At 38.8% G+C, this 26,968-nt stretch overlaps 1 protein-coding gene across 3 annotated transcripts in view; it reads right to left on the bottom strand.

The window, feature by feature from the left end:
* Lmbr1 (limb development membrane protein 1) overlaps positions 1 to 26,968 on the bottom strand; it is a 149,679-nt gene that overhangs the window by 95,425 nt on the left and 27,286 nt on the right. For 2 of the 3 annotated variants that reach the window (XM_087207840.1, XM_004860331.3), the window contains exons 2-4: positions 12,961 to 13,033; positions 10,926 to 10,965; positions 3,379 to 3,518 (exon numbers count right to left, since the gene is read on the bottom strand). In XM_087207840.1, the coding sequence (XP_087063966.1) occupies positions 3,379 to 3,381 (3 nt within the window). In that variant the 5' untranslated portion in view covers positions 3,382 to 3,518; positions 10,926 to 10,965; positions 12,961 to 13,033. The remainder of the gene's footprint in view (positions 1 to 3,378; positions 3,519 to 10,925; positions 10,966 to 12,960; positions 13,034 to 26,968) is intronic. The other variant, XM_087207839.1, reaches the window with a different exon arrangement.

Below are 26,968 nucleotides of genomic sequence, written 5' to 3' on the forward strand. Positions count from 1 at the left end.
AAAACTCTTAACAACTAGGCTTTATTATGTCCATTTTATAGATAAAAGGCTGAACATAGGAAAAAACTGCTGAAAGTTGCTGTTAATAAAATACTGAGCTGAAATTCAAACCCCAGAGCTATCTGACTCTAAAAACTGTTCACTTAAAAGACTCTAATGTAATAATTTACTAACTAAAAAATACAGCATTAAAAAGCAGTAGAGAAAAGAAGAAATATTCAATTCATGGTACTGGGACAATAACCTAACTTTGGGAAGGGATGAAAGAAAAAACATTACATGTATAAATTCCAGATGGATTAAATAGTTAAGTTTAAACCAAACCATTAAAAAGAAAAGAAAAAAGTGAGTCTCCATCACATCTCAGGACAGGAAAGGATCTTCTAAACACAAAGATAATTAGGGAAACCAAATGAAGAAAAAGGCCAGACAATATAAATATATGAAAATTCTGGAAATAAAAAGAGCAAATAAAATTAAAATGCAAAATAACAACTAGAAAAACATTTATAGAAGTTGGAAGAAAAGCTGATTATAGATATGTAATACATAGATGTAACATAGATGTAATACACAGATATAATTAATAGATGATATATGTAATACATATATCTATATGTATGCAGATGTATGTCATGCATACTTCTATAGATATATGTAATAGATGTTTTTATATCTTTTACAAAACAAAATTAAAATGTCCTACCAAACTAAAAAATTTTTTTAATTAAAATGAGAAAACCACTTTCCATTCATATAAACATTTTAAAGACACTGATATTCAATGTTGCTGAGTTTTTGGTTAAAGCCAAAAGGCACCTTCAACCTCTGTTAGAATATAAACAGGTAATTCTAGAAAATATTTTGGCACAAATATTCATTAGCCTTATAATTTTCATCCTAATTATCATCTAAGGAAATTACCAGAACCCAAATAGTAATTACAATTGGAAAGCCCTCTAGGTACCCAACAACAGAAGCACAGTTAAGTAAAGTGCTGCACAAAGATGATGGAGCCACACAGTACCTCAGGGACAACTCAACCACTGTCTATTTCAGACCTGAAAAAAATCCATGTACTAAGTCACTGGAAGACTAAACGGTCCCACTCCTTGGGTCCATCAGAGGACCTCTGAAGACCACTAGGTTAATGCACATATGCACCCAGCTCATGTTACAGCTACTGAAATGTTTTCAAAGAACACTGACCAGCATGGAAAACATTTCCCTGTTCTTTTGGATTACTACATCAAGAACATGCATCAAACTAAAAGAGAAGTTACATCAGTCTAAGGCAGCAAAGCCTTTCATAACCCAAGCAGTGAGTCATGATCACAGACAAATAGGCAAGTTCTTCCACTTCTTTATATCAATGCTGGAATTCCAAATTCAATGACCTACACTATAAACTGAATGGAAACAAGATATTACAGATATATTTTTTCTAGGTCAAATGACAAGTTACCTAAGTATTGTTAAAGGAGGATATTTTCATTAACTCAAAGAAGAAAAAAATTAGCAGAAAACTTTTACCTTTAAAAATGGCATGCAGGAATTGAAATACACAGCAAATACTAGAACTATTTTTCAAGATACGTTTCACAAAAAGACTGCCTTCACTCATGATGAAATGTTTCTTCATTGGTATGGGGGAAAATGATTTGGGTCCATATGAAAATGTCAGGATATGAGATGTCCTAATTTTGTCACTTGTCTTTGATATTTTTAAAAAATGCATCTAACTTACCATATATCTATCAAATTACACATCTATAATAAAATTAACGATTAACACTAATAGCACCAATAACTAATGACACTCATAAAATAACTAATAACATTATAGTAACCAGCCACAAAAATTAATACTAACAAAATGGGGACAGTATGGGCAAGATGAACAAGAAATACATAAAAATTCTGAAAGTTATAATCAATGCTAATAGATAATTATAAAAGAATTATACCAGCATGTTCTAAGTGAGAAGAGTTCAGTATACCCAAACTAAATTAATACATAAAAAATAGTAAAACTCTTCAAAGAATAAAGAAAAAACTATCCCAGCCTAGATAACTATAATAATAGCTACCACCTTAATACCTATTAAGAAACATTTATATATATATAAACTATATATATATAAACTATATATACATATATATATGTATATATAGTTGTTTTGGGGGGGTTTTTTGTACTGGGGATTGAACTCAGGACCTTGTGCTTTTAAGGCAGATGGCAGCACCACTGAGCTTAATTCCCAGCCCAAGGTATATTTCTTAAAACAAGCTGTAAGGTGAGTTTTACTGATACTAAGAGAAGAGGAAACCGAGGTCAGACACCATGACAGTGAACTGTAGTGTCAACCTGAATAAGAAACACCCTGCTGATTGGTTTAGCACAGTGTGCGGATGATGGACTTACTCAAGACAGAAGACCCACCCTGGGTGTGGGAGGCACCAACCAAAAGGTGTGCAGCCTGCATGGAATTAAAAAGGCAAGAAGGAAGTCTCACTTCTGCTTCTTTGGAGGAGCTCCAGTCTTCACCATCACCTTTGGACATCTGTCTCTGGGCTTCCAGTGCAGACTCTTCAGCCTTCTAGTGCAGACCCTCTAGCTTCCTGATATGAACTCACACAGGACTCTGCAGTGAGTTCCAGACCTTAGACTCTTCATGGATCCTCTGGATCTTCAGCATGCAGGTGGCCTTTTTGGTTCTTCCATACCTGACTCTGCAGGTAGTCAATCTAAGCCTATCTAGTAAATCTTTTATATACCATATATATTTTATATTAAATCTGTTCCGCTGTGGATCTAGCTGATACAGACAATGACAGGTGACTCCCCAGTGTGCTAGAGAATAGCTGAGCTGAAACTGGAGGCCAGGTTTTCTTGGCTTCAAAGCAATAAACCTTGTTATCCACACTAAGTCAGTCATTATTTTTCTTAAATCACATTAATATTTGTACTTGATGGAGTATATTTTTCCTCTCTTATTATATATTTTTAAATGATGAAGGAATCTAATAGAAAACCTAACAGGAACTATGGGCTCTGGTTTTCCAGGTATCAATGGAGAATGAGGTCTTCTGACATAAACAGATAAACCAAATTCTCTCCCTAAATATTTATATGAAAATGTATTGTTCATATCAGAGTAAATCTAAAAACTGCTTCTTGATTAAGTGAAAGAGTCACAACTAATAACAAGAATATTAAGTCAAATCCCATTTTCTAACTCTACTAAGGACCCCAAAAGTTTACTGGAGGAAGTTGTAAACTATGAAGGAAATTAAAAACAGAAAAAAATCTAAAAATACTGTGCAGTAAAAAAATTAAAATATGAATCATGATTACATTAAGCAACATATACTAACCATGTATCAGGGAGCCATTCAGCCACTGAATATAGTAGTTCTGAGGAAAAGACAGCAGGATTTCGTTGCTGATTATTGAGAAGGGTAAAAGCAGAACAGCCCCAGCTGAAACAGCAAGAGTGAAGGTGCTCAGAAACAACCTGCAAGAGAGAGAAGCCATGGTCACTTGTGTCTGGAAAAGCAGGGGACATGGAAACAGAGCAAAGAGCACAAACTCTTCCAATTTTTAATCAAAAAAGCACATCAGAATCTCATTAAATATATGCAGTTGAGAGACCACAAATCAGATGTAATCCCAGTGTTGAACTGTGCAAACTCTCACAACCTGGCTCCCTGACAAAGCCATTAACTCTCACAAGGAGACTAGAAGACACACATGCTGAAGGTACGGCTCTTCACACATTCTACAACAGTGGTGCACTCCTCTTTTAAGTTTTCATTCCACAATGGCACTGAATTAACAACTTTAACAATGCATACTAACAGCAATGCAACAACTGTTGCAGGTAAAAAAAAAAAACAAAAAAAAAAAACACTTGTAAAAGCAAATCAACACTTGGAAAACAAATTAATTTAAAATGGTTACTTCACAACAAGGATAGGAAAATGCCAATTACCCCAATGGGACAGTGCATGCTTTATACATGTTGAAATATCACACTGAACACCATTAATATATACAACTAATACATGTTAATAAAAGAACTATAAATGATCAAGAAGGAGGAAATCAAAAAATCATTTATTATTCTACCATCCAAATATAAGCAGTTAAAATTGTTATTTATAAAAAAATTATTCCTGTAAATAAATAAATAAAATGGCTATAGGGAGGGGTTGAGGGGGAAGCTGCTGGCCAGATAGCTCTTATAAGGAGCTAAGGTTAAATAACAGTACCAAATAGCAAGGAACTGTTAACAATACTGCAGTATTAAAACAACACTAACAATGCTACTTTTGTCATTTTTAAAAATAAGATAGCTCAAATATGGAAAATACCTAAAATAAATTAAGTCAACAAATCAAACTGAAGACAAACATGGGCAATAAACATAAAACATGCCCCCCTCACCCCCCCAAAAAAACATGTATATAATTAAGAAAAGAAGGGCCAGGGATTTAGCTTAGTGGGTCCGCCACCTGCCTCGAAAGCGCATGATCCCAAGTTCAATCCCCAGTACCAAAAAAAAAGAAAAGAAAAGAGAAGCACACAAAAAATTCAGCATACTGTGTAACAGTCCCAACCACAGGACAGTGGGACTGTAAGGGGGTTTCACTTCCTCAGTCATACATTTCTGAAATATTTAAAAGGTTATGACAAATACTAATTTTTAACATTTTAAAGGAATAAAATGGCAAAGAAAACTTCACTAACTTTAGAGATAAAACTTTAATATCTATTCCACTAAATTTTGGAAGAATGTAAAAATAAATGTAAGAAAATCTAAGAGTCGGGTCGGGGATTTAGCTCAGTGGTTCTACCGCCGGCCTCGCAAGCCCAAGGTCCCGAGTTCAATCCCTGCTACCAAAAAAAATAAAAATAAAAGTAAAAAAGAGCAAGAGGAAAAAGAATAACACTAAATGCCCAAAATACTACAGCAACTTTGAGGCCAATGCCATCTTGTGGCAATAATCAGAAGTGTATTCCTACTTAAAAGCCAAAGGACCAGGAAACCTCCTGTGTTCAGTAAATCCGAGACAAGCATTAGGAATCAGCTCTACTGAGGGGACAGCACCCGTCCTGGAAAAGCAGAGGGCCAGGTCCTGCCTCAGGTTCAGGGCCAGTTCTGAGGGTGGTGGTCTCAGCACCCTTCTCCAAGCAAATGAGAACGCTGTCCAGATCACGATCATTCCTTCCAATGCCCACGCCAGGTTCAAATCCAAACTCCCACCACTCCAGGCCCTGGACTGCTATCCCAGGATCCTTTGACTGGGACATATTTTGACACACACTTGTTTCCCTACCTTCTTCATTTCCTAAACATCAAACACCTCTTCAGGGTCCCACACCTCTCTGCACAGGGTGCTCTCTCCCTAGGGTACCCTCTACATACTCTGCATGGCAAACTCACACAGCAACTCCCAGCAAACCTCCACTGCCATTTGCCCTGTGAAGCATTCCTCAACTCTCACCTACCTGCACCTCTCTCTTCTTCACTTTCTCACATGCCTGGCAACAAAGGCCAACAGTTTCCACATCAAAACCCAGAACCTATGATCTGACAAAAAGAGTTAGTGTATAGGGCAAAGTCACAAGGACCAGAAAATCCTAAATACATGGTTACCATAAGTATAATGCTTGCTTTTTCAGCAAAAGCGACTAGAATCTGTTCCACTTTGTTGTTGTGACTGGCCCCAGAGACGCCAGAAAGATCAGAAAACACAGTGAAGTTAATGCTGTCAGAGGGTTGCTTAAAATAAGGCCCTGAGTTTAAAAAGCATAGTAGCAGAGCAGTCTGAAAAGTGCCCTTTCAGAACTGAAGGGCAGTTTCAGAAATGTCCCCTTCCAAAGTGGAGCACTACTTTATAAAACTTACATCTTCAGGGCAATACATCTCTTGCCATTGTGGTGGCAGCAAAACAAAAGTGCCTTCCCAGATACCTGACATTTGTGACCATCTCCCTAATCCAATCAGAAAGGAAGCCCTTCTCGTCTCCATGAGCTAATGCAGGCCTACTCTTAGATGTTGACTGTAATTAGTGTCAACAGAGCCATCATCTCCAAATCATTCCATAAAGTATCTCTGCAAAATGATAATGAATTAAAACAAGGCCACCTTTAACCTCTGCTAACTTTCCACAAAGCTGTCACATACTTTCAGTTGACAAAATGCTAGGCCCTATATCTTGGATCTCTGTTCCTGTTCTTGATCACTGTCAGGCTCTTCCCAAGCTTTTTACCATGGCCCCACAGCTCCTTAGCCCGAGAAAATACCTGAGTGGAAAAAGAAGGGTAAACTCCCTCTATATTCATGACCAGACAGAGCCACCAGTGGACACCGTGGTTCTCCTGCCACAGCTACTCCTGCTGGAACCAAGGACCTTGCTTCACGGGTGACTACACTCTTCACCTTCCATGTCAGCTTCTCCTCTAGCTTCTGACTCTTAGAGGATAAACTTCCTCAGGAATTTCTGCTCTTTCCAAAAGCTTTCTAAGTAAACTTATAACACATCATCTTACTTCTATATCAATGTTTATCTTAACTTTCTGCATTAGGATTTCTGCTCCTCATTGTAGTGGTAAAAAGGCTCTTCTTGTAAACAAATTCATCAGATATTGTTCAGATGCAATCTGAACCTGACCTTCTATAGTATTTCAAGGTCACAAGCACTGTTTCCTTCTTGAAATTCTTTCCCCAACTTCTGCAACATCCCCTGTTCTGACGGTTCAGTGTGAGATTCCACTCATCTGTAAAATGCTGATGTCTCCACCGAGCTAATCACTAAACATATGCTGTATGAGTTAGGTTCCCAATCCCTCATTCTCGATCTGTGGTTCTTCACCAGTGGGATCATCAGAACACCCCTGGAGTGCCCAGCACACCATCAAGACTACCGTGAAGCAACCACTACACCACCAGAATCACCCCCAGGGCTTCTGTGAGCACACACACCAGAGACCCTGACTCAGCGAGTCTTTGGTGGTGCTCATTCACCAGGGAGATGACAATGGAGTCCTTGACTCCATGCCGCCAGGACTGTTGGAGGCACTTTAGAATGGTGAACAATACAACCAAATATTCTTGTTCTCAAAGGGCTTACAATGCAGAGGGACAGTTAGACAATAAACAATGAAATATTAAATGTGAGTGTATAATAAAGGCTATTGGTGCTTCAGAAACATGAAGCAAGGTAAGGAGGACTGGAGATGGGGAGGACATATGGATTCAATAATAAGTATGGCAGTCGAGGTAGGGCTCATTGAAAAGTTGAGATTTAGAGAAAAAACAAAGCAAAAACAAAACTGAAGGGGGTGAGAGAATGGGATAGCTGATAAAATACACTGTGGGCAAACAAGTTTGAAAGCACATGCAACTTGTGGCGTGGCTGGACTTGAGTAACAAAGGACCAGATGGCCATGGAGAAGATCATGCAATGCCTTGGGGCCACCATGAGCACTGTGGCTGTCTCTTTGGGTGGCACAAGGCCCCTGTAGAGCTCTGAGCGGAAGAGAGGCACAATCTGGCTGCTGTTTGGATCATAAACAAGAACAGAAGCAAAGAAACATCTAAAAAGCTACTGCAGCAACAGAGACAAGCGGCACAGGCCAGCGTGGCAGCAGTGGAGACAGAAGAGCAGTCAGATCCTGAAGGCAGAACCAACAGGACTCCTGGCCTGGAGCTGGAGAAGGGGAAGGAGGGAGGCAGGGAGGGAGGGACGGACAAGGTGACTCCGAGGCTTTGGGCCTGATCCAGAAGTGGGGCTGATGTCCCTGAGAGGCAGAAGGCCCCAGTGAAGCAGAGTGAAAGGGAAATGAGGACCTCAGTTAGGCCATGTGGAGACTGACATGTCCACCAGGCAGGAGCATCACAGAAGCACTGCTTCAGCTCCTCCCCACAGGCCAGCAAGCGGATCAGGGGTTACTGTGTGCCCTACGGACCCTCTCTTCTGTCTCCACTCCTGCCACACTGGCCCATGCCCCTCGTCTCTGTTGCTGCAGTAGCTTCTTAGAAGCTCTGACCCCTGATCAACACTTCTACTCTGGAGCTGCTCTACTCTCTAATTAGTATTCTGTGAGAAGGGAAGTTTGACATGAGGAAAACAGCCTCTTCTTGTCAAACTTTCACTTTATTTGTTTACAATTTCATTAGTATAGGCTCAAGATTGTTTTACTGTGTCCAGTGTGTTTCAATCCGTTCGCATTATTTATTCTGACGCTCAAGGTGTCCCCAGGCTGGTGTGAGAGTCCTTAGGGTTCAGCTCCCTACAATGCAACCCCACCATCCTATGAGCACTCGCTGTGTTCTACACGACCAGGCCTAACAAATTAGTCTGGGCCTCTCCCTTCTGCAGCCCTGGACTCAGCCTCTTCTCTGAGACGCCTGGCTCCATTCAGTGGAGGGCTGTGTTTGGCCATGGAGCTCTGAGTGCTGTTGGAAAGCTGTGCCTGCCAGTGCTCCTGGGCCTGAGTAGAGCCAGGGGTGTAAGCGTGCTCTGCACATAGGACACACACACATACCCACACTTTTCTACTGAGTTCTGTGACTCACCAGATGTTAGAACCATGAGTTGTGCGGATATGTCCCATTCTAACCCAATAACTCAGTGCTTCTGTTCTCTCCTTTTCCCCTGATTATACCTGGTTCCCATTCTCTTGAACGAATCCACTCTCCGTACCACAACTAGTCAATCTCCCATCACACTGACTCAGCCTCACAGACACACGCCTCCTGTCCAAGTGACTCCTGTTCTCGACTATCTACCACAGGGACACCTCTTCCCACTGAGCTCTGATGCCCACCCCCAGCCTCCCCACCAGGTGGCTTTTTTCTAAGTAAAGGAAATGTATTGTTTTTACAGGAGCAGTAATTTACATAGAGGAATCATGATGATCCACTTAAGAATGTTCACAAACGTCACCATGCTACAAACAAAACTAAAATACCCTAATCCTATAATTTTTGTTTGTTTTTTTGTTTTTGTTTTCTGAGGAAAGGTCTCGATATGCAGTTCAGGCTGGCCTTGAGCCTCCTGCCTCAGCCTCCCAAGTTCTGGGATTATAGGCATGCATCACCACCCCAGCTAACCCTATAAACTTAAAACACCAGCCAAGGATTTAGCTCAGTGGTTCCACTGCCTGCCTTGCAAGAGCAAGGTCCCGAGTTCGATCCCAGGTACCAAAAATAAAATAAAATAAAACACCAACTTTGATGCCTATTTTAAACCCACAGAATGAGAATTCCCAGTGTGAAATTACAATTGTTTTTGTTTCTTATCCAACCTCCCTAGGGCATTTAAAATAATTTAGGTGAACAATTGAGTAGTGTCTAGTCCATTCACAATGTTTTATAATCTCTTAACACTTTCTAGTTCCAAAAATATTTTATCACCACCAAATAAAAACCCATGAAGCAGCCATCCCCTATGCCCCTTCCACCTCAGCATATGCACCATCAGTCTGCTTTGGATTGATGTCTCTGCACTGCAGCTTTCTTACAGAGTGTTACACCATGAGACCTTTCCTGTGTGCTTCGATTATCTCTGCAGTTCCTCCACTGTTATGGCTGTTTCTAGATGTAGCCCCAAAGCCTCATGCAGTCACAGGTGGGGCTTTATGGAGGTGGCTGGATTTAGGGTTTGTGCTGCTGGGATCAAAGATGTGATGCTGGAGTTGATTCACAATCACAACTAGGATCAAGGGTGTGAGTGTTAGCCTGGGTAAAATATAAGGGACAGAACTAGCTGTAGTCGTGGCTTGTCATTTATTGCTGCTGCTGCTGCTGCTTGTCTTCTGTGACGGATGCCCCTCTGCCATGCTACCCTGCCTTGGAGCCGACCAACTACAGACTGAAAACTCTATGAATGGTGAGCCAAATAAACCTTTCCTCCCTTAACCTGTGGGTGTTGGGTATTTTGTCTCAGCAATGAGAAAAGTAACTAAGACATCCACACTACAGCATATATAAGTAGCCCTTTCTCATTATGGCTGAATGTTCTTCCACCATGTGGGGATGCATGTGTTTAGATGTGTGTGTAAGCACATGTGATCTTTTTTTCTCCCTCCTCTCCTTTCCTCAGCTTCTCTCCTCTCCCCTCCAACAAAAAAGGCATAATCTGAAGGTAACCAGGAAGAAACATCAGAAAAAACCAAATAACTGACCCATAAAGTTCGGAAGTATCTAGGTCAGCAAAGTCAATAAAATACTGAGGGAGTGTTTGCACCTGAGAGAAACTAAAGGGACACGACAACTAAGTGCAGTGTGTGCTTCTGAAACAACCCTTCTGCCATAATGGGCACTCCTGGGACAACTGATAATAGTGTACTGAATCAGAGTGAACTTCATTACTTTGATGGCTATATGGCAATTCCACAGGAGAGTGCACTGCTTATAGGAGTTACACATGACGAAGTGAAGCATCAGAACAGCAACTTCTCCAGTGGCTCACGGGGTAAAACTTTTTGTATTCTACTTCCATTCCTGTTCACTACAGCCACAGCCTTCTCAGCAAACAACTCAAACAGCGCAGACTTTTCCCAAGCTCAAGCCCATTTCCTCATTAACTTCTCTGAAGATAAAACTGACAGCTCCTTAACTACGTAAAGTTTAACAGGAGATAATCAATCCTTGATTATACAAGCTTATTTCCTTATATATGCTTTTCAAGATTAGGATTAATATTTATAAAATTATTGGAGATTTGTTTCATATTTCTTTCCAAAAATTAGATTAAGTTTTCCAAATCTGACTTCAGAAATAGAAATAGAAGAATTGGGCTGGGGTTTTAGCTCAGTGGCGGCACATTTGCCTCATAAGCACAAGGTCCTGAGTTTGATCCCCAGCACCAAAAAAAAAAAAAGAAATAGAATTGAATTTGAGGATACATACGAAATCCTGTTGACTATGGCATCTTCATCTTCTTGTTCATCTGCAAAAATATTTAAAGTATTAATATTCTTTTATCTTCCAACAAAATGTTTCATTAATTTATTTAAAAATATAAACTTTAAAAAGCAATTAGTGAATGGAAAAGAGTTTTAAAGAGTAGTGTGTTTACTTCAGCAAAGATCCCACTTCAAACCTCATTAAATCTGGTAGGATGGTATATGATTAGAGTGAAGTGCTTTGATTTTTTTTTTTAAGCCCTGATTAACTACCACATATAAATTAAAATTTTCCAAATATTTAATCCAGAAAATAAAACTCAGTTGAACCTTAGGACCAGTAACTGTTAAACATGTTAAATAAAAACTGCTAATAAATGAAGTTTTCTGGTAATACCCAATAAAAGTTTTTACTATCAAATTAAAATCTATAGTCTTCCTTAATCCAAGTTTGTCATTAGTAACAGTAATAATGAGGTTCTCTTGAACATCCTATACTACCTTCGATACTACCACCTCAATAATTCAGAATTACTTTTCACAATACAGACATAAAAACATCAAGTCTCTGTATCTTTTTAAGAAGCAAACAGCTGCGCTGACAGTCATCTTCCCTTCTCCTTCCCTCTCAGGCCTGTCATCATCTGTTCTGCCCCCACACACGTAAACTCAGAGCCAAAGAGCCTTTGCACAATCACACGCACACTGAAAACACTCCAGGCCCCTCCTGCACGTCCTACACCTAATGTCCTCACGGGCTCCCTCCTTAGGTCTTCTTAGGTTCTGGGTACTCTTCTGCCTCAGTGCCAATGGTGTACCTGGGCCATTCTGCTAGTCCAGGGCCCATCCTTAATTACAGGTTTCCCAGAACAGCTTTACAACCAAAGCGACCACAGAACTTAGACATGCTTTTTATGTTGCCGTGCCTACATCCAGTCAACTGTTAAATTTGGACAACTGTTGTAACACCTCCATATCCACTTAAATTCTACTACCAACTAGGTTCTGTGTCCATAATCTATGAAATTACACCAAAATATCTGTGCTCGCTTCGGCAGCACATATACACCAAAATATCTTTTAAAATAGCTTGGATGTGCAGATGCTCAAGATTTTAAGAGATTACAGAATCCAAGTAGTATTTCACTGCACCCACAGAACTAACCAGTAATACTAGAGTAATTCATGAGAGCAAGAACTATCTCCCTTATTTGTCTCAAATGTTTGATAGTAATTAAAGTAATAACATACTAGTAAAAAATTATTTAATACATAGAACTCTTAAGCATCATATAGCAACTATCAGCTCAGCACCACAGGTAGAAAATCTTGTGATTTCTAGAAAATAGCTGAGATTAGAAAGGACATTGCTTTGATACTTATAAAACACTGGCCTAAAAAATCTGTTAATCAGTACAAAGTTCATTCTTTAAAAAGAATAAACTCAAGAGGCTGAGACAGGAGGATCACCGAGTTCAAGGTGAGCCTGAGCTACATAGTAAGCTCAAGACCAACCTGAACTACATAGCAAGACACTGTCTCAAAAAATCAAATAAATAAATAAATAAAGATATATAATGATCTTTCTGACTAGCTCAGGATAATATAAAGTAATAAAAGTATACTATATAATTAAATACCAAGACTATTGTGAAGACTATAAATTCTATACTGCTGTCGAGAAAGATGGTCACTAGTCAGAAAAGGGATGTGTGGGGGCGAAAATGAGAGCCAGCCACAAGGAACCAAATATCCTCATAAATTCTGGAATTTCCCAGGTACTAAATTGCCCAGCCCTATTACTAGTTAGACATAAGAATTGTGATAAACAAGGAGGCTACAGTGTAAGAGAGTGACCCTACAAGAAGTCAAATAACCTGGAAGTTATTTTTAGTGTTCTTAGTACCAGGCAACTGTTGGTTTCAATCACCTACATATTCAATACACTACCACTATAAAGTACACTGACACAGTCCCTATACTGTGTCTACATCACAGGGCACTGTAATAAAAGTTTTAATTAAAACATGTCTACTTGCCTGATTTTCTCTTGTATCTTGTGATGATAAAGTAGGAAACAACATAAAGAACGGCAAAAAGAAGAAAACATATCTGGAACAAAACAAATTTAACAGATCATTCATATTTTTTTAACTAATAGAAGACACATCCTTGGTATTCACAGTAAAAAGGGATTTAAACTATTAAAAAGTAAAAATTTTTACTGAATAGTTTCTCTAGTGTGAAAAACTGACAGTGTAAATAAGGGTTAAAATGATTAAAATGAATAATTGATAATTTGAAATAGGAAAAAAGGTCCAAAGACGTAGGGGTGAAGGGAGGGGAAGGGGAATGGAAAGAAGGGAAAGGAAAAATTATGAGAAAAGAAAAAAAATGGAAATGATGTCTGTGTAGATAGGGAAAGGTGGAGGGGGTGAAGGGTGCACAGGTAATGGGGAAAAAATAAGAACCAAGATACATCATGTACAGGTACAAGCACCCAATGATAAATGTAAACCTACTGTATAACTAAAATGTACCAATAAAAGAACTTAAAGGAAAAAAAAGTAAAAATTTTGATAAAATATTAATTTATATGAACTCATCAGTTAGCCCAGTTTAATATTCTTCTAGGAAAAAAAACCCAATGGAGATTTTTCTTTTTATAACTTGACTAAAGATTTTTCAAAATCACACAGAAGTGTAAAGAAACAGACCATCACCAACAATTCTGAAAAAAAAAAAAGAGAAACCATTACCCTTACTAAATACTGAAACATAACTAAAAGCCTCAGTAACAGTGTGCTGACACCAAAAGCAGACAGATAAATAAAACAGAGTCTACTGCATAAAAGTTTAACAGAGGCATCACAAATTTGCTGGGGGAAGGAATATAATCATTTTTCAATACATATACCACATATCAAAATAAGCAGGAGTTGAACAAAGAGTCCTGCAAAATATTAAAATTAATTCCATTTTTAAAATTAACTGACAAGTAAAAACTGTATATACTTACTGTATACAACATGATGTGCTGAACTACGCACACATCCTGGAATGGCTCAATTAGCTAATTAACAATTAACATGCATATTACATAACGTACTTATCCTTTCTGTGATAAGAACACTTAAAATCTAATCATTTTTTTCAAAGTACCACACACCATTATTAGCTATAATCACCATACTGCATGGCAGACCTCTTGAACTTACTCCCCCTCACACACACACCCTCCGCCCGTCTCAATGAAATGTTTTACCTTTTGACTAGTTTCTACTCTATCCTCTGGCTCTCACCCTGGCCCCTGACAACTATCATTCTATTCTCAACTTCTAGGAGTTTCACACAGAAACTTCTTTAGATTCCACACAGAAATGAGATCGTGCCAGTTTGTCTTTCTATGCCTGGCATATTTAACTTAGCACAATATCCTACAGGTTTATCCATACTGTTGCGAATGACAGGGTTTCATTATTTTACTAAGGCTAAGGAGTATCCCCATTTACACATACACCACATTTTCTTTACCCATTTATCCACTAATGGACATTTATGTTGCTTTATCCGTTACCCACTACTGGACCCCAGATTTAATGCTGCTGCAGTAAACATCTGAATACAGATGTCTCTTTGACACACTGATTCATTTCCTTTGGATGTGAACCCAGTCGTGGGAATGGTGGGTCATTTGCAAGTTTTGTTTTTTATTTGGGGGGTGAGAGAACCTCCGCATTATTTGACATAACGCCTGAACTAATCTGTAGTTCCAACAATATACAAAGGCTCCTTTTTCTCCACATCTTCACCAACACTTTTATCTTTTGTCTTTTTTATAACAGTCATTCCAACAGGTATAAGGTGAAATCTCATTCTGCTGATAAATGATGTTGAATACATTTTCTTATACCTACTAGCCTTTTATATTTCTTTTGAGAAATGTTTATTCAGGTCCTCTGCTCATTTTTAAATCATAGTATTTAAGTCTTATTTTATTTCTGTCAGTTCTGGGAAAAATAGGATAGGTTAAAGAACAGCAAAACAGAATAGGTCAGGGCCGAGGATTTGGCTCAGTGGCACTGCACCTACCTCATAAGCGCAAGGTCCTAAGTTCAATCCCCGATACCGAAGGAAAAAAAAACTAGAATAAAGGTCAAAGAACAGAAGACCATACTACATAAAAGACCATGTATGTTAAAAATAAAGGTTTACTAGAGCGTATGAACCGTGGGAAAAAAATTTTGAAGACTTTCAAATATACGTTCCAGAGAGCACCTCAAGTGTGGATTTCGGAGGATGAGCTGGTGGCCTTATGACTGAGAAAGACTTTGGACCTAGGAAGTAAACACTCCCTGTACAATGGCATCATCTGGCAAATAACTAGATGAGCCCTTTCCCCTCTAGCAAGAATGGAGGAAGCTCCTAGAGCTATCAAGATTCTCCCAGCTCACATGGGAGAATGACAACAGTGACTAGAGCCAAGAGCATCTAAGACCACTGGCGGGAAGCCTAAGGACTGGTTAGGAACACTGGCTAGACAAGACAATGTTCAGTTGTTGGTACAGAAATGTAAATGGTGGGGGGCTTCTAAAAAGAACTGAGGATAAGGGGGAAATGGTCAATAATGTAAGGAGATCTGAGCAGGGCCAAAGAGCAACGGAAAGAAGATGGAGCAGCAAAACAATAAATTATAAGGTTCAAGTCAGAGAGAGTAGATGACAAATATGTATGACAGACACTGACTGAAACGCATTCACTCAAGAAGTATTTGTATGCTCATCAGAAACTACGCATTCTTAGAAGTGGAGACACGCAGAGAACAAAGTCACTGCCCTCGTGAAGTACACATTCCAGTGGGGGGAAATAACAATACAGAATAATCAGACATAAATAATGAAGCTGCACTGTCAAATAATGGCTAGTGCAGGATAGCAGGCACTACAGCAGCAGCAGGGAGTGTGCCTCATCCAGAAGGTGACATCTGAGGAAAGAGCTATGTGAGAAAAGAGCACGATATGCAGACCTCGAGGAGGAAGTGAGTGCAGTGGAGAAGACAGGCCAGTCACAGGTCTGAGGCAGGAGGCTCCAGCTCCATTCCAGCGTGTTCACACCCCAAGGAGGAAGAACTGAGTAGGACAGGGAGTGTCGGGAGCCCAGTCACACAGGACTCTGTATCAATGCTAGCTCTCACACACAGTAACTAATGTGTTGGAGTTGATCCTGAGTGGGATGGGAATCCACTACAGGGTTCTGAACATGGGCGAAACAATTGGACACAGGCCCAAAGACTCAATTTAACTGTTACACAGAAAATAGCTAGAAGGGACAACGACAGAAGCAGGGAGACATAAGAATGTACTGCAGCAATCCAGAAGAGACGTCACCCAGACCTGTACAGTGGAGGTCTGAAAAGTGATTGAGTTCTGGGTCTGTTCTGAAGGCAGACCTGACAAGATTTGCAATGATGAACACAAAGTTCCCGGCCTGAGAAGTCAGAAAGACGGGTGCCATTTCCTGAGTCAGAAAAGATTACAAAAGGAGTAGTTAGAGACAAATAAGCACTGTTGACTTGAAATACCTATTGTTATGGATTATATCGATATTCCCCTAAACCTTCATGTGGTCATAGGTGGGGCTTTTGGAACGTGGATGGATCTAGGGTGTGTGATGCTGGGACTGATTAATGTTCAATGCTAGATTAAGGCTGCCCCACAATGGGTGTGAGTATAACCTGTCCGAAGGATGGGTAGTCTGTATAGGATATAAGGAACAGAAAGACGGTCATTGCTTGTTACTTATAGCTTGCTGCTTGCTCTCTTGCTGCCTTCTGCCTGCCGTGAACTCTTTCTCCTCTTTGATAACCCTCTGCCATGCCACCCTGCCTTAAAGCCAGCCAACAATGGACTGAAACCTCTACAAACTGTGACCCGAAATAAACCTTTTCTCCTTTAACTTTGGTGTTGGGTGTTTTGTCTCAGTAATGAGAAAATTAAGACACCTATCATTCATTCTGGTGGAAAAGGTGAATGAGCAATTGGATATAAAATCTATACTGTTTAGGGGAAGGGGCCAGGCTAGAAAATTTTTTTAAATCAGCAGCAGAGGGCATTGAAAGCTCTGGGACTAAATGAAATGCCTATCATAGGTAGTGAGTACAGCCAGAGAAGTCTGAGCATAGAGCCCTGGGGCTCTCAAATATCTGGAAGTTAACTTACCAGAAGGAATTTGCAAAAGCTGCTGAGACGCAGCAGTCAGCAAGGGCAGAGGCACACAGTGCAAACCCCATGAATGAAAAGGGAATTATCACAGTGTCAAATGCTGCTGACAGACTAACTAAGGTGAGGACCGAGGACAACAACTAGGTTTAGCACCACAGAGGGCACTGTTGACCTTGAAAAGGGTTGTTATTCTGGAGTCATGGAAGCAAAACCTAACTGAAGTGGGTTAAGAGTAGGAACTGGAAAGGCAAGCAGTAGTTCGTCAGTGTTATCTGAGGAAGCAAAGGAAATGTGAAGTCAAGAGGCTTTTTTACAAGATGAGAAAAGATATAGAAAGTAGAATGAAAAATCCAGCAGAGAAAAAATTATCAGCATAAGAGAAAAGGAGAAGTGCTGAAGTAATGAGTGATGTGAAATTCATTCAAAGCAAAAAGGAGGAGGAAGAGAAGGAGATAGAATATTTGATTTCAGTTGCAGGTGGGTTAGTGGATGGGTGGCAAAAGCATACACACGTTGTCACGCCTTTTGCTGGCTTCTATTTTTGTCAGTGCCTCAGAACCAAATTTTTCAAATCTGAGCTCTATATGGAGAGCCAGGGAGGAGGAAATATGTAAGTCATATGGGAAGAAAGTGAAATACAACAGGAACATAAAGTAAAGAGAGACTAAACTCCCTTTAAATTATAGCTGAGCCAAATTCTCATCTATACCTACAGCCTGACGGTGCTATGAAACACAATCACCCGGTTCTCAGAGGCAGGAAGGTCCTCAAGAAACGTCACAGGTTTGATTGCTCCAACAGATACCCTAGTTTCTCTCCATTCACAAACTAGCTGAAATAACAGCTGTACCTAATTAAGATGTCTCCCTTTTCCCCACCACTCTAACCTCTAATCTGACCCCACACCCATCAGACAACTCAAAGGGCGCTGCACTAGTAATGCTCTCCCAGCCCACACTCCATAATCCTACTCCACCTCTCCGCAACAACTTCTGTCAACTTCTGTCTGACTCTACTCCCAAGCTCTCACTCGCGTCCTTTTTCCTGCCAGCCTTTACACATTCATTACTCTCCCATGATCCTGGACAGAGCACCCCTTCACTGGCATCCCATAAGCTCTCTGTACAGTGTCATCTGCTCCCAGGCTTTTTTTTTTTTTGTATTAAATTCTTTTATTGGTCCATTGTAGGTATACAACACAATTACATTTCTCATTGGGAATTGGACCTTTACATGATGCATCTTGGTTCTTATTTTTTCTCCATTCCTAGCCCTCCCTTCACGCCCTCCACCCTTCCCTATTTACAAAGACTTTACTTCCATTTCTTCCATCTCTCATCATTTTTCCTTTCCCTTCTTTCCTTTCCCCTGCCCCTCCCACTACCCCTACCCCTTTGGACCTTTTCTTCCTATTTTACATTATCGATTATTCATTCTAATCATTGGTACATTTTAGGTGTACAATATAATGACATTCATCATTGGAAATTTGCACCTTTACATAATCTCTCTTGGTTCTTATTTTTCACCCTTGCCCAGCCCTCCCTTCAACCCCTCCAGTCCTCCCTATTTACAAAGATTTTGTTCCTATTTTTCCATTTTCTCATATTAATCCCATTCCCTTCTATCCTTTCCCCTAGCCCTCCCACTTCCTTCCCCTTTGCCCCTTTTCTTCCTATTTCACATTACCTATTATACATTTAGTCCTTATTTACACTTTCAGTTTCTCACACCAGAGAAACTATTCAGTATTTACACATGTGTGTCCTATTTCTTTCACTTAAGAGTATCGCCTCAATGTGCATCCACTTAGCTATAAATGTCTCTAATTTCTCATTTTTCATGGCTCATTTTTATGGCTCCATTTTATTTAAAAAACCACATTTTCTTTATCCAGTTTCCAGCTGATGGGCATCTGGGCTGTTTCCAAGTTTTAGCTATCACAAACCGCACTGTTATGAACATGGGGGCACATATATCACTGTGGTATGATTCTTTTAATTCTTTGGGGAAGATCCCCAGCAGGGGAATAGCTGGGTCAAATGGGACTTCCAGTCCTAGTTCTTTGAGGTATCTCCATACCGATTTCCACAGTGCTTGCACCAGTCTACACTCCCACCAGCAGTGGAGCAGGGTTCCTCTTTCCCCACAGCCCCACCAGCACTTGTTATTGGTTGATTTCAAGATAGCAGCCATTCTATCTGGAGTGAAGTGGAATCTCAGCGTTGTTTTCATTTGCATCTCTCAAATGACCAGTGATGTTGAACATTTTTTCATGTATTTATTTGCTATTTCTACTTCTTTGTCTGAGAAATATCTGTTCATTTCAGATGCCCATTTTTGGATTGGGTCTTTAAATTTGGGAGGTCTGATCTTTTGAAGTTCTTTATAGATTCGAGATAGTAGACCTTTGTCTGAGGAAGAGCAGGTGAAGATTTTTTCCTACATTGTGGGTTGTCTCTTCACACTGCTGGTGGTTCCTCTTGCTGTGCAGAAGGCTTTTAATAAGAAGAGATCCCATTAGTTGATTGTTTGTGCTAGTTCATGGGCAACTGGGGTTTTGTTCATAAAATCTTTTCCTACACCAATGTCTTCAAGGGTTCTACCTAACCTCTGTTCCAACTGGTTCAGAGTTTCTATTTTAATATTTAGATCTTTAATCCATTTTGATTTTAGTTTAGTGCATGGTGAGAGATATAGGTCTAGTTTTAATCTTTGGCAAGCTGAAGCCCAATTTTTCCAGCACCATTTACTAAAGAGGCTATCTTTCCTCCAGTGAGGGTGTTTGGCTCCTTTGTCGAAGATGAGATGGTTGAGTGTGTCTGGCGTTGTTTCTGCATCTTCTAATCTGTTCCACTGGTCCTCAAGTCTGTTTCTTTGCCAGTACCATGATGTTTTTATCACAGTAGCTTTGTAGTAGAGTTGCAGGTTGGGGATTGTGATACCCCCTGCCATGTCTCTGTTGTCTAGAATTGCTTTTGCTATTCTGAGTCTCTTCTTGCTCCAAATGAATTTTTGGATTGTTTTCTCGAGGTCTATGAAGTATGCTGCTGGGATCTCAATTGGAATTGCATTAAATCTATATAGCAGTTTTGGAAGTATGGCCATTTTTACTATATTAATCCTTCCTACCCAGGAGCAGGGCATGTCTGTCCATTTTCTGATATCATCTTCAATCTCTCTTTTCAGAGTGCCATAGTTTTCAGAGAAGAGGTCTTTGATTTCTTTCGTTAGGATGATTCTTAGGTATTTCAGTTTTTTGGATGCTATTGTGAAAGGAATTATTTGCCCTATTTCTCTCTCAGTGAGTCTGTCATTCGTGCAGAGGAAAGCTATTGATTTTTGTGTGTTGACCTTGTAACCAGCTACTTGACTGAATTTGGCTATTAAGTCTAGAAGACTTTTGGTGGAGTTCTTAGGGTCTTCTATATAGAATATCATGTCATCTGCAAAGAATGACAATTTGACTTCTTCATTACCTATCTTTATTCCTTTTCTTTCTTTCTCTTGTCTAATTGCCATGGCTAATGTTTCCAGAACTATATTGAACAAGAGTGGTGATAGTGGACATCCTTGTCTTGTTCCTGATTTGAGTGTGAAGGATTTCAGTTTTTGACCATTTAGTATGATATTGGCTGTTGGTTTTTCATAGATGGCTTCTATCAGTTTGAGGTAGAGACCATCTATTCCAATTTTTTGTAGGGTTTTTATCATAAATGCATGTTGGATTATGTCAAATGCTTTTTCTGCGTCTGTGGAGATAATCATATGGTTTTTGTCCTTGGCTCTATTGATATAGTGTATTACATTGATTGATTTGCGTATATTGAACCATCCCTGCATCCCTGGGATGAATCCCACTTGGTCAGGGTGTTTGATCTTCTTGATGATCTTCTGCATTCTGTTTGCCATTATCTTATTAAGGATTTTTGCATCTATGTTCATTAGTGAGATTGGCCTATAGTTCTCTTTTTCAGTTGGGTCTTTCTCTGCTTTGGGGATCAAGGTGATGCTTGCTTCCAGGAATGAATTTGGGAGTATTGCTTCCCTTTCAATTTCATTGAAGAGTTTAAACAGTAGTGGCAGCAGTTCCTCTCTAAATGTCTTGTAGAATTCAGCAGTGAAGCCATCCGGGCCCGGGCTTTTCTTAGTTGATAAGGTTTTAATTACATTTTCAATTTCATTGGTTGATATTGGGTTGTTCAGAATTTTTAGGTCTTCTTTGTTCAACTTTGGCAATTCATATGTATCTAGGAATCTGTCCATTTCTTCTGTGTTGTCCATCTTATTGGCGTATAGGTTCTGGAAGTAGGTACTGATGATCCTCTGGATTTCTGCTGGGTCTGTTGTCATTTCACCCTTTTCATTCCTAATTGCATGGATTTGGGCCTTTTCTTTCCTTTTTCTGACAAGGTTGGCTAAGGGTTTGTCAATTTTGTTGATTCTTTCGAAGAACCAACTCTTGGCTTCAGTGACTTTTTGTATCGTTCTCTTAGTCTCCACTGCATTGATTTCTCCTCTGATCTTTATAATTTCCTCCCTTGTATGAGCTTTGGGGTTGTCCTGCTCTTTTTTTTCTACAAGCTTGAGGTTCAGCATCAGCTTGTTTAATTGGGCTCATTCTGTTTTCCTAATATGCATATTCACTGCTATGAATTTTCCTCGTAAGACTGCTTTCATTGTGTCCCATAGATTCTTTTATGTTGTATTGTCATTGTCATTTAATTGAAGGAACTGTCTGATTTCTTCTTTAATTTCCTCTGTGACCCATTGGTTATTCAGAAGTGTGTTGTTCAATTTCCATGTGTTTATGAAATTTTTTGAGTTTCTTTTGCTATGAATCTCCAATTTCATTGCACTATGGTCTGATAATATACAGGGGATAACTTCAGTTCCTTTGCACTTAATTAAACATGTTCTATGTGTGAGTATGTGGTCTACTTTGGAGAATGACCCATGTGCAGCTGAGAAGAATGTGTATTCTGATTTTGTGGGGTGGAAGACTCTGTAAACATCTGTTAAGTTCATTTGTTCAAGAGTTCGATTGAGTTCTAGTATTTCATTACTTATTTTTAGTCTAGTTGATCTATCTATTTGTGACAGTGGGGTGTTGAGGTCCCCCACTACCACTGTATTAGTGCATATATGACTTTTCATGTCTGTTAGTATTTGTTTTATATAGTTGGGTGCACTAGTGTTTGGTGCATAGATATTTATGATTGTCATTTCTTCCTCTTGGATTCTTCCCTTCACAAAGATGTAGTGTCCTTCTTCATCTCTCTTAATCAGTGTTGGTTTGAAATCTACTTGATCTGCCAAGAGGATAGCTACTCCTGCTTTTTTTCGGGTTCCTGTCACATGGAGTATTGTTTTCCACCCTTTAACTTTCAGTCTATGAGTTTCCTTTTGAATTAAGTGTGTTTCTTGTATGCAGCATATTGTTGGATTTTGCTTCTTCACCCATTCTGCCAGTCTATTTCTTTTGATTGGTGAATTGAGACCATTAACGTTGATGGTTATAACTGAAACGTATTGACTTGTCATTGCTATGACTTTTTCTTTTTGTTGGGTTCTCCCCCTTTCCATTTAATTTCTTGTCATGCCAGATGGGTTCATTCTGCTTTGCTGCCTGTGGTTGTGATCCTCAATGTCTGTTCCTAGGATATTGTGTAAAATTCTTTGGAGTGCTGGTTTGGTATTCATGAAGTTCCTAAGGTGCTCTTTGTCATGAAAGTATCTTATTTCTCCATCCATTTTGAAAAATAGTTTTGCAGGATACATCAATCTGGGTTGGATGCTCCCAGGCTTTTAAACTTCCACCCCCAAGAACCCACTGACCACAGTTGAAGAAGCTCCAGTTTAGGGTAACAGCAAAGAAAGTGAAATGATTGCCCGTGAAACCTAATGAGATTGGGGGGAAAATGAAACTAAGGACAGGCTGACGGGCAAGAGGAGCAGAGATGTCAATCAACTTCTCTACACTACAGAGAAGCAGCTGTAAAAAAAGGACTTGGCCAAGAAAGTTGGAAGGTTTTTTTCAAATTTTTTAAAATTAGTGTCTAAAGTTGGAAGGATAATAGTTTCAGAAATTTCAATGCAGAAAGATGAAAAGGCTGGAAATGAAAAAGCATGAAAGTAAATGAACAAAGTAAATCAAGGAACCAAAATGAATGGAAAGAAAACTAATGGAAAGTAATTCATTTAAGTGGAAGTAAAGCTACCAATTATAAAAACAAAAGTACAGTGTAATCAAATTCAAAAGTAAAAGACAGTGGAGCTAGAAATATAGCTCAGGAGTACAGCACATGCCTAACCAGCATGACAGGAAGACAAAAAGTATAAGACAAAGAGAAAATTCTCAAAACAGCAAGAGAGATAGAAAAAAAAAAAACCAAGAGAGAGGCATTAGGTCACATAATAAATGAATTCCCACTAGGCTAACAGCAGACTTCTCAGAAGAAAATATACAGGCTTGGAGAAAATAGGATGATATACCAAAGTTCTAAAGAAAAAATAACAAAAAACTCTCAATCAAGAATACTATGCCTGGGGCCAGGGGTTTAGCTCAGTGGTTCTTGCGCCTGCCTAACAAGCGCAAGGTCCTGAGTTCAATCCCCAATACCAAAAACAAAAAAGAATACTATGCCCACAAAAGCTATGCTTCAACAAAAAAGAAAGTCCTTCTAAGTCAAGTAAATACTGAGAGAATTCATCTCCATCAGCCCAGTCCAATAAGAAATGCATCAGAAAACCCTACACTAGAAGAAAAAGGGTAATGACTCTATCATGAAAATTTGCAAATGTACAAAAGCCACCCCTAGAACAGATAAAAGAGACAAATAAGAAAATCAATATGTATCAATACAGAAGAGCAACAAATCAAAAAGATGAACAAAAATTAAGGAACAACAAATATTCTAAAAATTAACAGAAATATAGGAGTACATATTTATCAGTAATACCCTTTAAGTTAAATAGATTAAATTGCCCTATTAAAAGATACAAAATGGTTGAATAATTTTTTAAAAGAATAATTTAAAAAAGAAAGAAGACTGTTATAGTTTGGGGCTGGATGCTCCCCCAAAGCCTCATGTGGTCATAGGTGGGTGAATCTAGAGTGTGAGATGAGAGGATTAAGGGCATGTGATTAGTAAACCACTACATGTGAGTGACTGGTTTGGCACTGCCCTAATTCTGGTGGTCTGAATAGAATAAAGGAAGCAGAAAGACAATGTTAAGAGTCTCTTGTTGCTTTTACTACTGTGTGGGCACCATGAACTGGTTCTCCTCTGTGATACCCCTCTGCCATGTGCCACTCTGCTTTACAGCCTGCCAATTATGGACTGAAACCTCTAACTCTGGATGTCGGGTGTTTTGTCTCAGCAACAGAAAAGTAACTAACACAAAGACCCAACAATATACTGCCTAAAAGAAATTCATTTTACCAGTAATGCTATATAAAGACCAAAGTGAAGGGATGAGAAAAGATTATCATGCAAATGAAAACCAAAAGCAAACAGGAACAGCCATACTTACAACACCAAGAAAAACTGACATTAAATCCAAAACTATCTCAAGAAACAAAGAAATTCACTATATAATGATGAAGAAATAAATTCAGTAAGAGAAAATAACAATTAAAAAAATATATATCCAATTGTATAAAACAAACATTAGATGCAAAAGAAGAGACAGACTCTGATGCAATAATTTTTGGGAATTTAACACCACATTCATCAACAGACAGGTCTCCTAGACAAAAAAAGAAAAATCAGCAGGGGAAAGGAAAGAAGGGAAAGGAAAAAATGATGAGAAATGGAAAAAATGGAAATAAAGTCTTTGTAAATAGGGAAGGGTGAAGGGCTTGAAGGGAGGGCTAGGAATGGGGAAAAAATAAGAACCAAGATGCATTATATAAAGGTACAATTCCCAATGAGAAATGTAATTGTGTTGTATACCTACAATGTACCAATAAAAGAATTTAATACAAAAAAAAAGAAAACTCAACAAACAAAGGATGGAATTAAACCATATTGTAGGTCAAATAAACCTAACATACATTTATAGAACATTTTATCCAAAAGCTGCAGAATTCACATTCTTCTCATCATCACACAGAACATTCTCCAGGACAGACTATAAAGTAAATCTCCACAAATTGAAAAAAATCAAAATCATAGCATGTATGTTAACTCACTACAATGAAAAAAACCAGAAATTAACAAGAATAACTCTGGAAATTATATTAACACACGGATATTAAACAGCATTCTCTCTTTTTTTTTTTTTAACAGAATTCTCTTGAATGACCAATCGATCAAGAAAGAAATCAAGGGAAGGGGATTTAGCTCAGTGGTTCAGCCACCTGCCTCATGAGCGCAAGGTCCTGAGTTCGATCCCTGGTACCAAAAAAAAAAGAAAGAAAGAAATCAAAATAGACATTTTAAAACTTCTTGAAAAAAACGAAATGAAAATACAATCCACCGAAACTTACAGGATATGTCAAAAACAGTACCATGATGAAAGTTTATAGCAGTAAGGGCCAACATTTTTTTAAAAATACACTGCAAAAAATCTAACAATGCATTGCAAGGACCTATAAAAACAAGAACAAACCAAACCCAAAATTAGCAGAAGAAATAAAGATCAGAACAGAAATAAATGAAATAGAGATATCAATGAAGCACACCTGCAAAGGATCAATGAAAAGCGGAGTTTTTTAAAAGATAATTTTTGACTCGCTTTAGCTACAGGAAGAAAAAATATAGAGGAGACTCAAATAAATAAAATCACAGATGAAAATAAGACATTACGACTGATACCAGAGAAATATAAAGGATCACTGGGAGACACTATAAACAGATATATGCCAACAAACTGAAAAACCTAGACAAAATTATAAACATTTGGACCCAAAACCTACCTAAACTGAATGACGAGGACCAAGAAAAACTAAAAAGACCAAGAGCAAGTATCAAAATAAATCAGTAATGAAGAGTCTCCCAACAAATGCAAAGTGCAGTACCTGATGCCTCAACTGTTAAATTTTACCAAAACTTTAAAGAGGAAGACCAATGTTCCCCAAACTATTCCAAAGATTCAAAGACAGGAAACCATCCCAAACTCATTCCACCATGCCAGCATTACATTCATCCAAAACCAGACGAGGCCGTAACAAAAAAAGTAAACTACAACTGGGCATAGCTACATAAGTCTGTAATCTCAGCTACTCAGGAGGCTAAGGCAGGAGAATCTCAAACTCAGGGGCAAACTAGGCAACTGAGCGAGAGAGACCCTGCCTCAAAATAACCAAAAAGGGCTAGAGATTTATCTCAGTGCTCCTTGGGTTCAATTCCCAGCATTGCCAAAAAAAAATAGAGATAGAGAGAAATGGAAGGAAAAAAAAAATACAGATCAATACCTCTGATGAATATCAATGAAAATATTTCATAATAAAATACTACTAAACTGAACCCAACAGCACATCAAAAAGATTATACAGTACAACATAATCAAGTGGGATTTATCCCAAGGATGCAAGGATGGCTCAGCATAAGAAATCAACTAACAAAATACATCAAAAGAATGAAGGACAGGGCCAAGAATTTAGCTCAGTGGCGCCATGTCTGCCTCGAAAGCACAAAGTCCTGAGTTTGATCCCCAGTACCAAAAAAAAAAAAAAAGGACAAAATCCATGTGGTCATCTCAAGATGCAGAAAAAGTATTCAATAAATTCAACATCCTTTTACGATAAAAAAGAATCTCTCAAAAAATTAGGTAAGGGGGCTGGGAATTTAGCTCAGTGGTGCTACTGCCTGCCTCACAG

This window comes from Heterocephalus glaber, unplaced genomic scaffold (genome assembly GCF_053883595.1).
Source record: "Heterocephalus glaber isolate CG9 unplaced genomic scaffold, H.glaber_assembly_v1.0 deba00000818, whole genome shotgun sequence".
In the NCBI taxonomy this organism is placed as follows: domain Eukaryota; kingdom Metazoa; phylum Chordata; class Mammalia; order Rodentia; family Bathyergidae; genus Heterocephalus; species Heterocephalus glaber.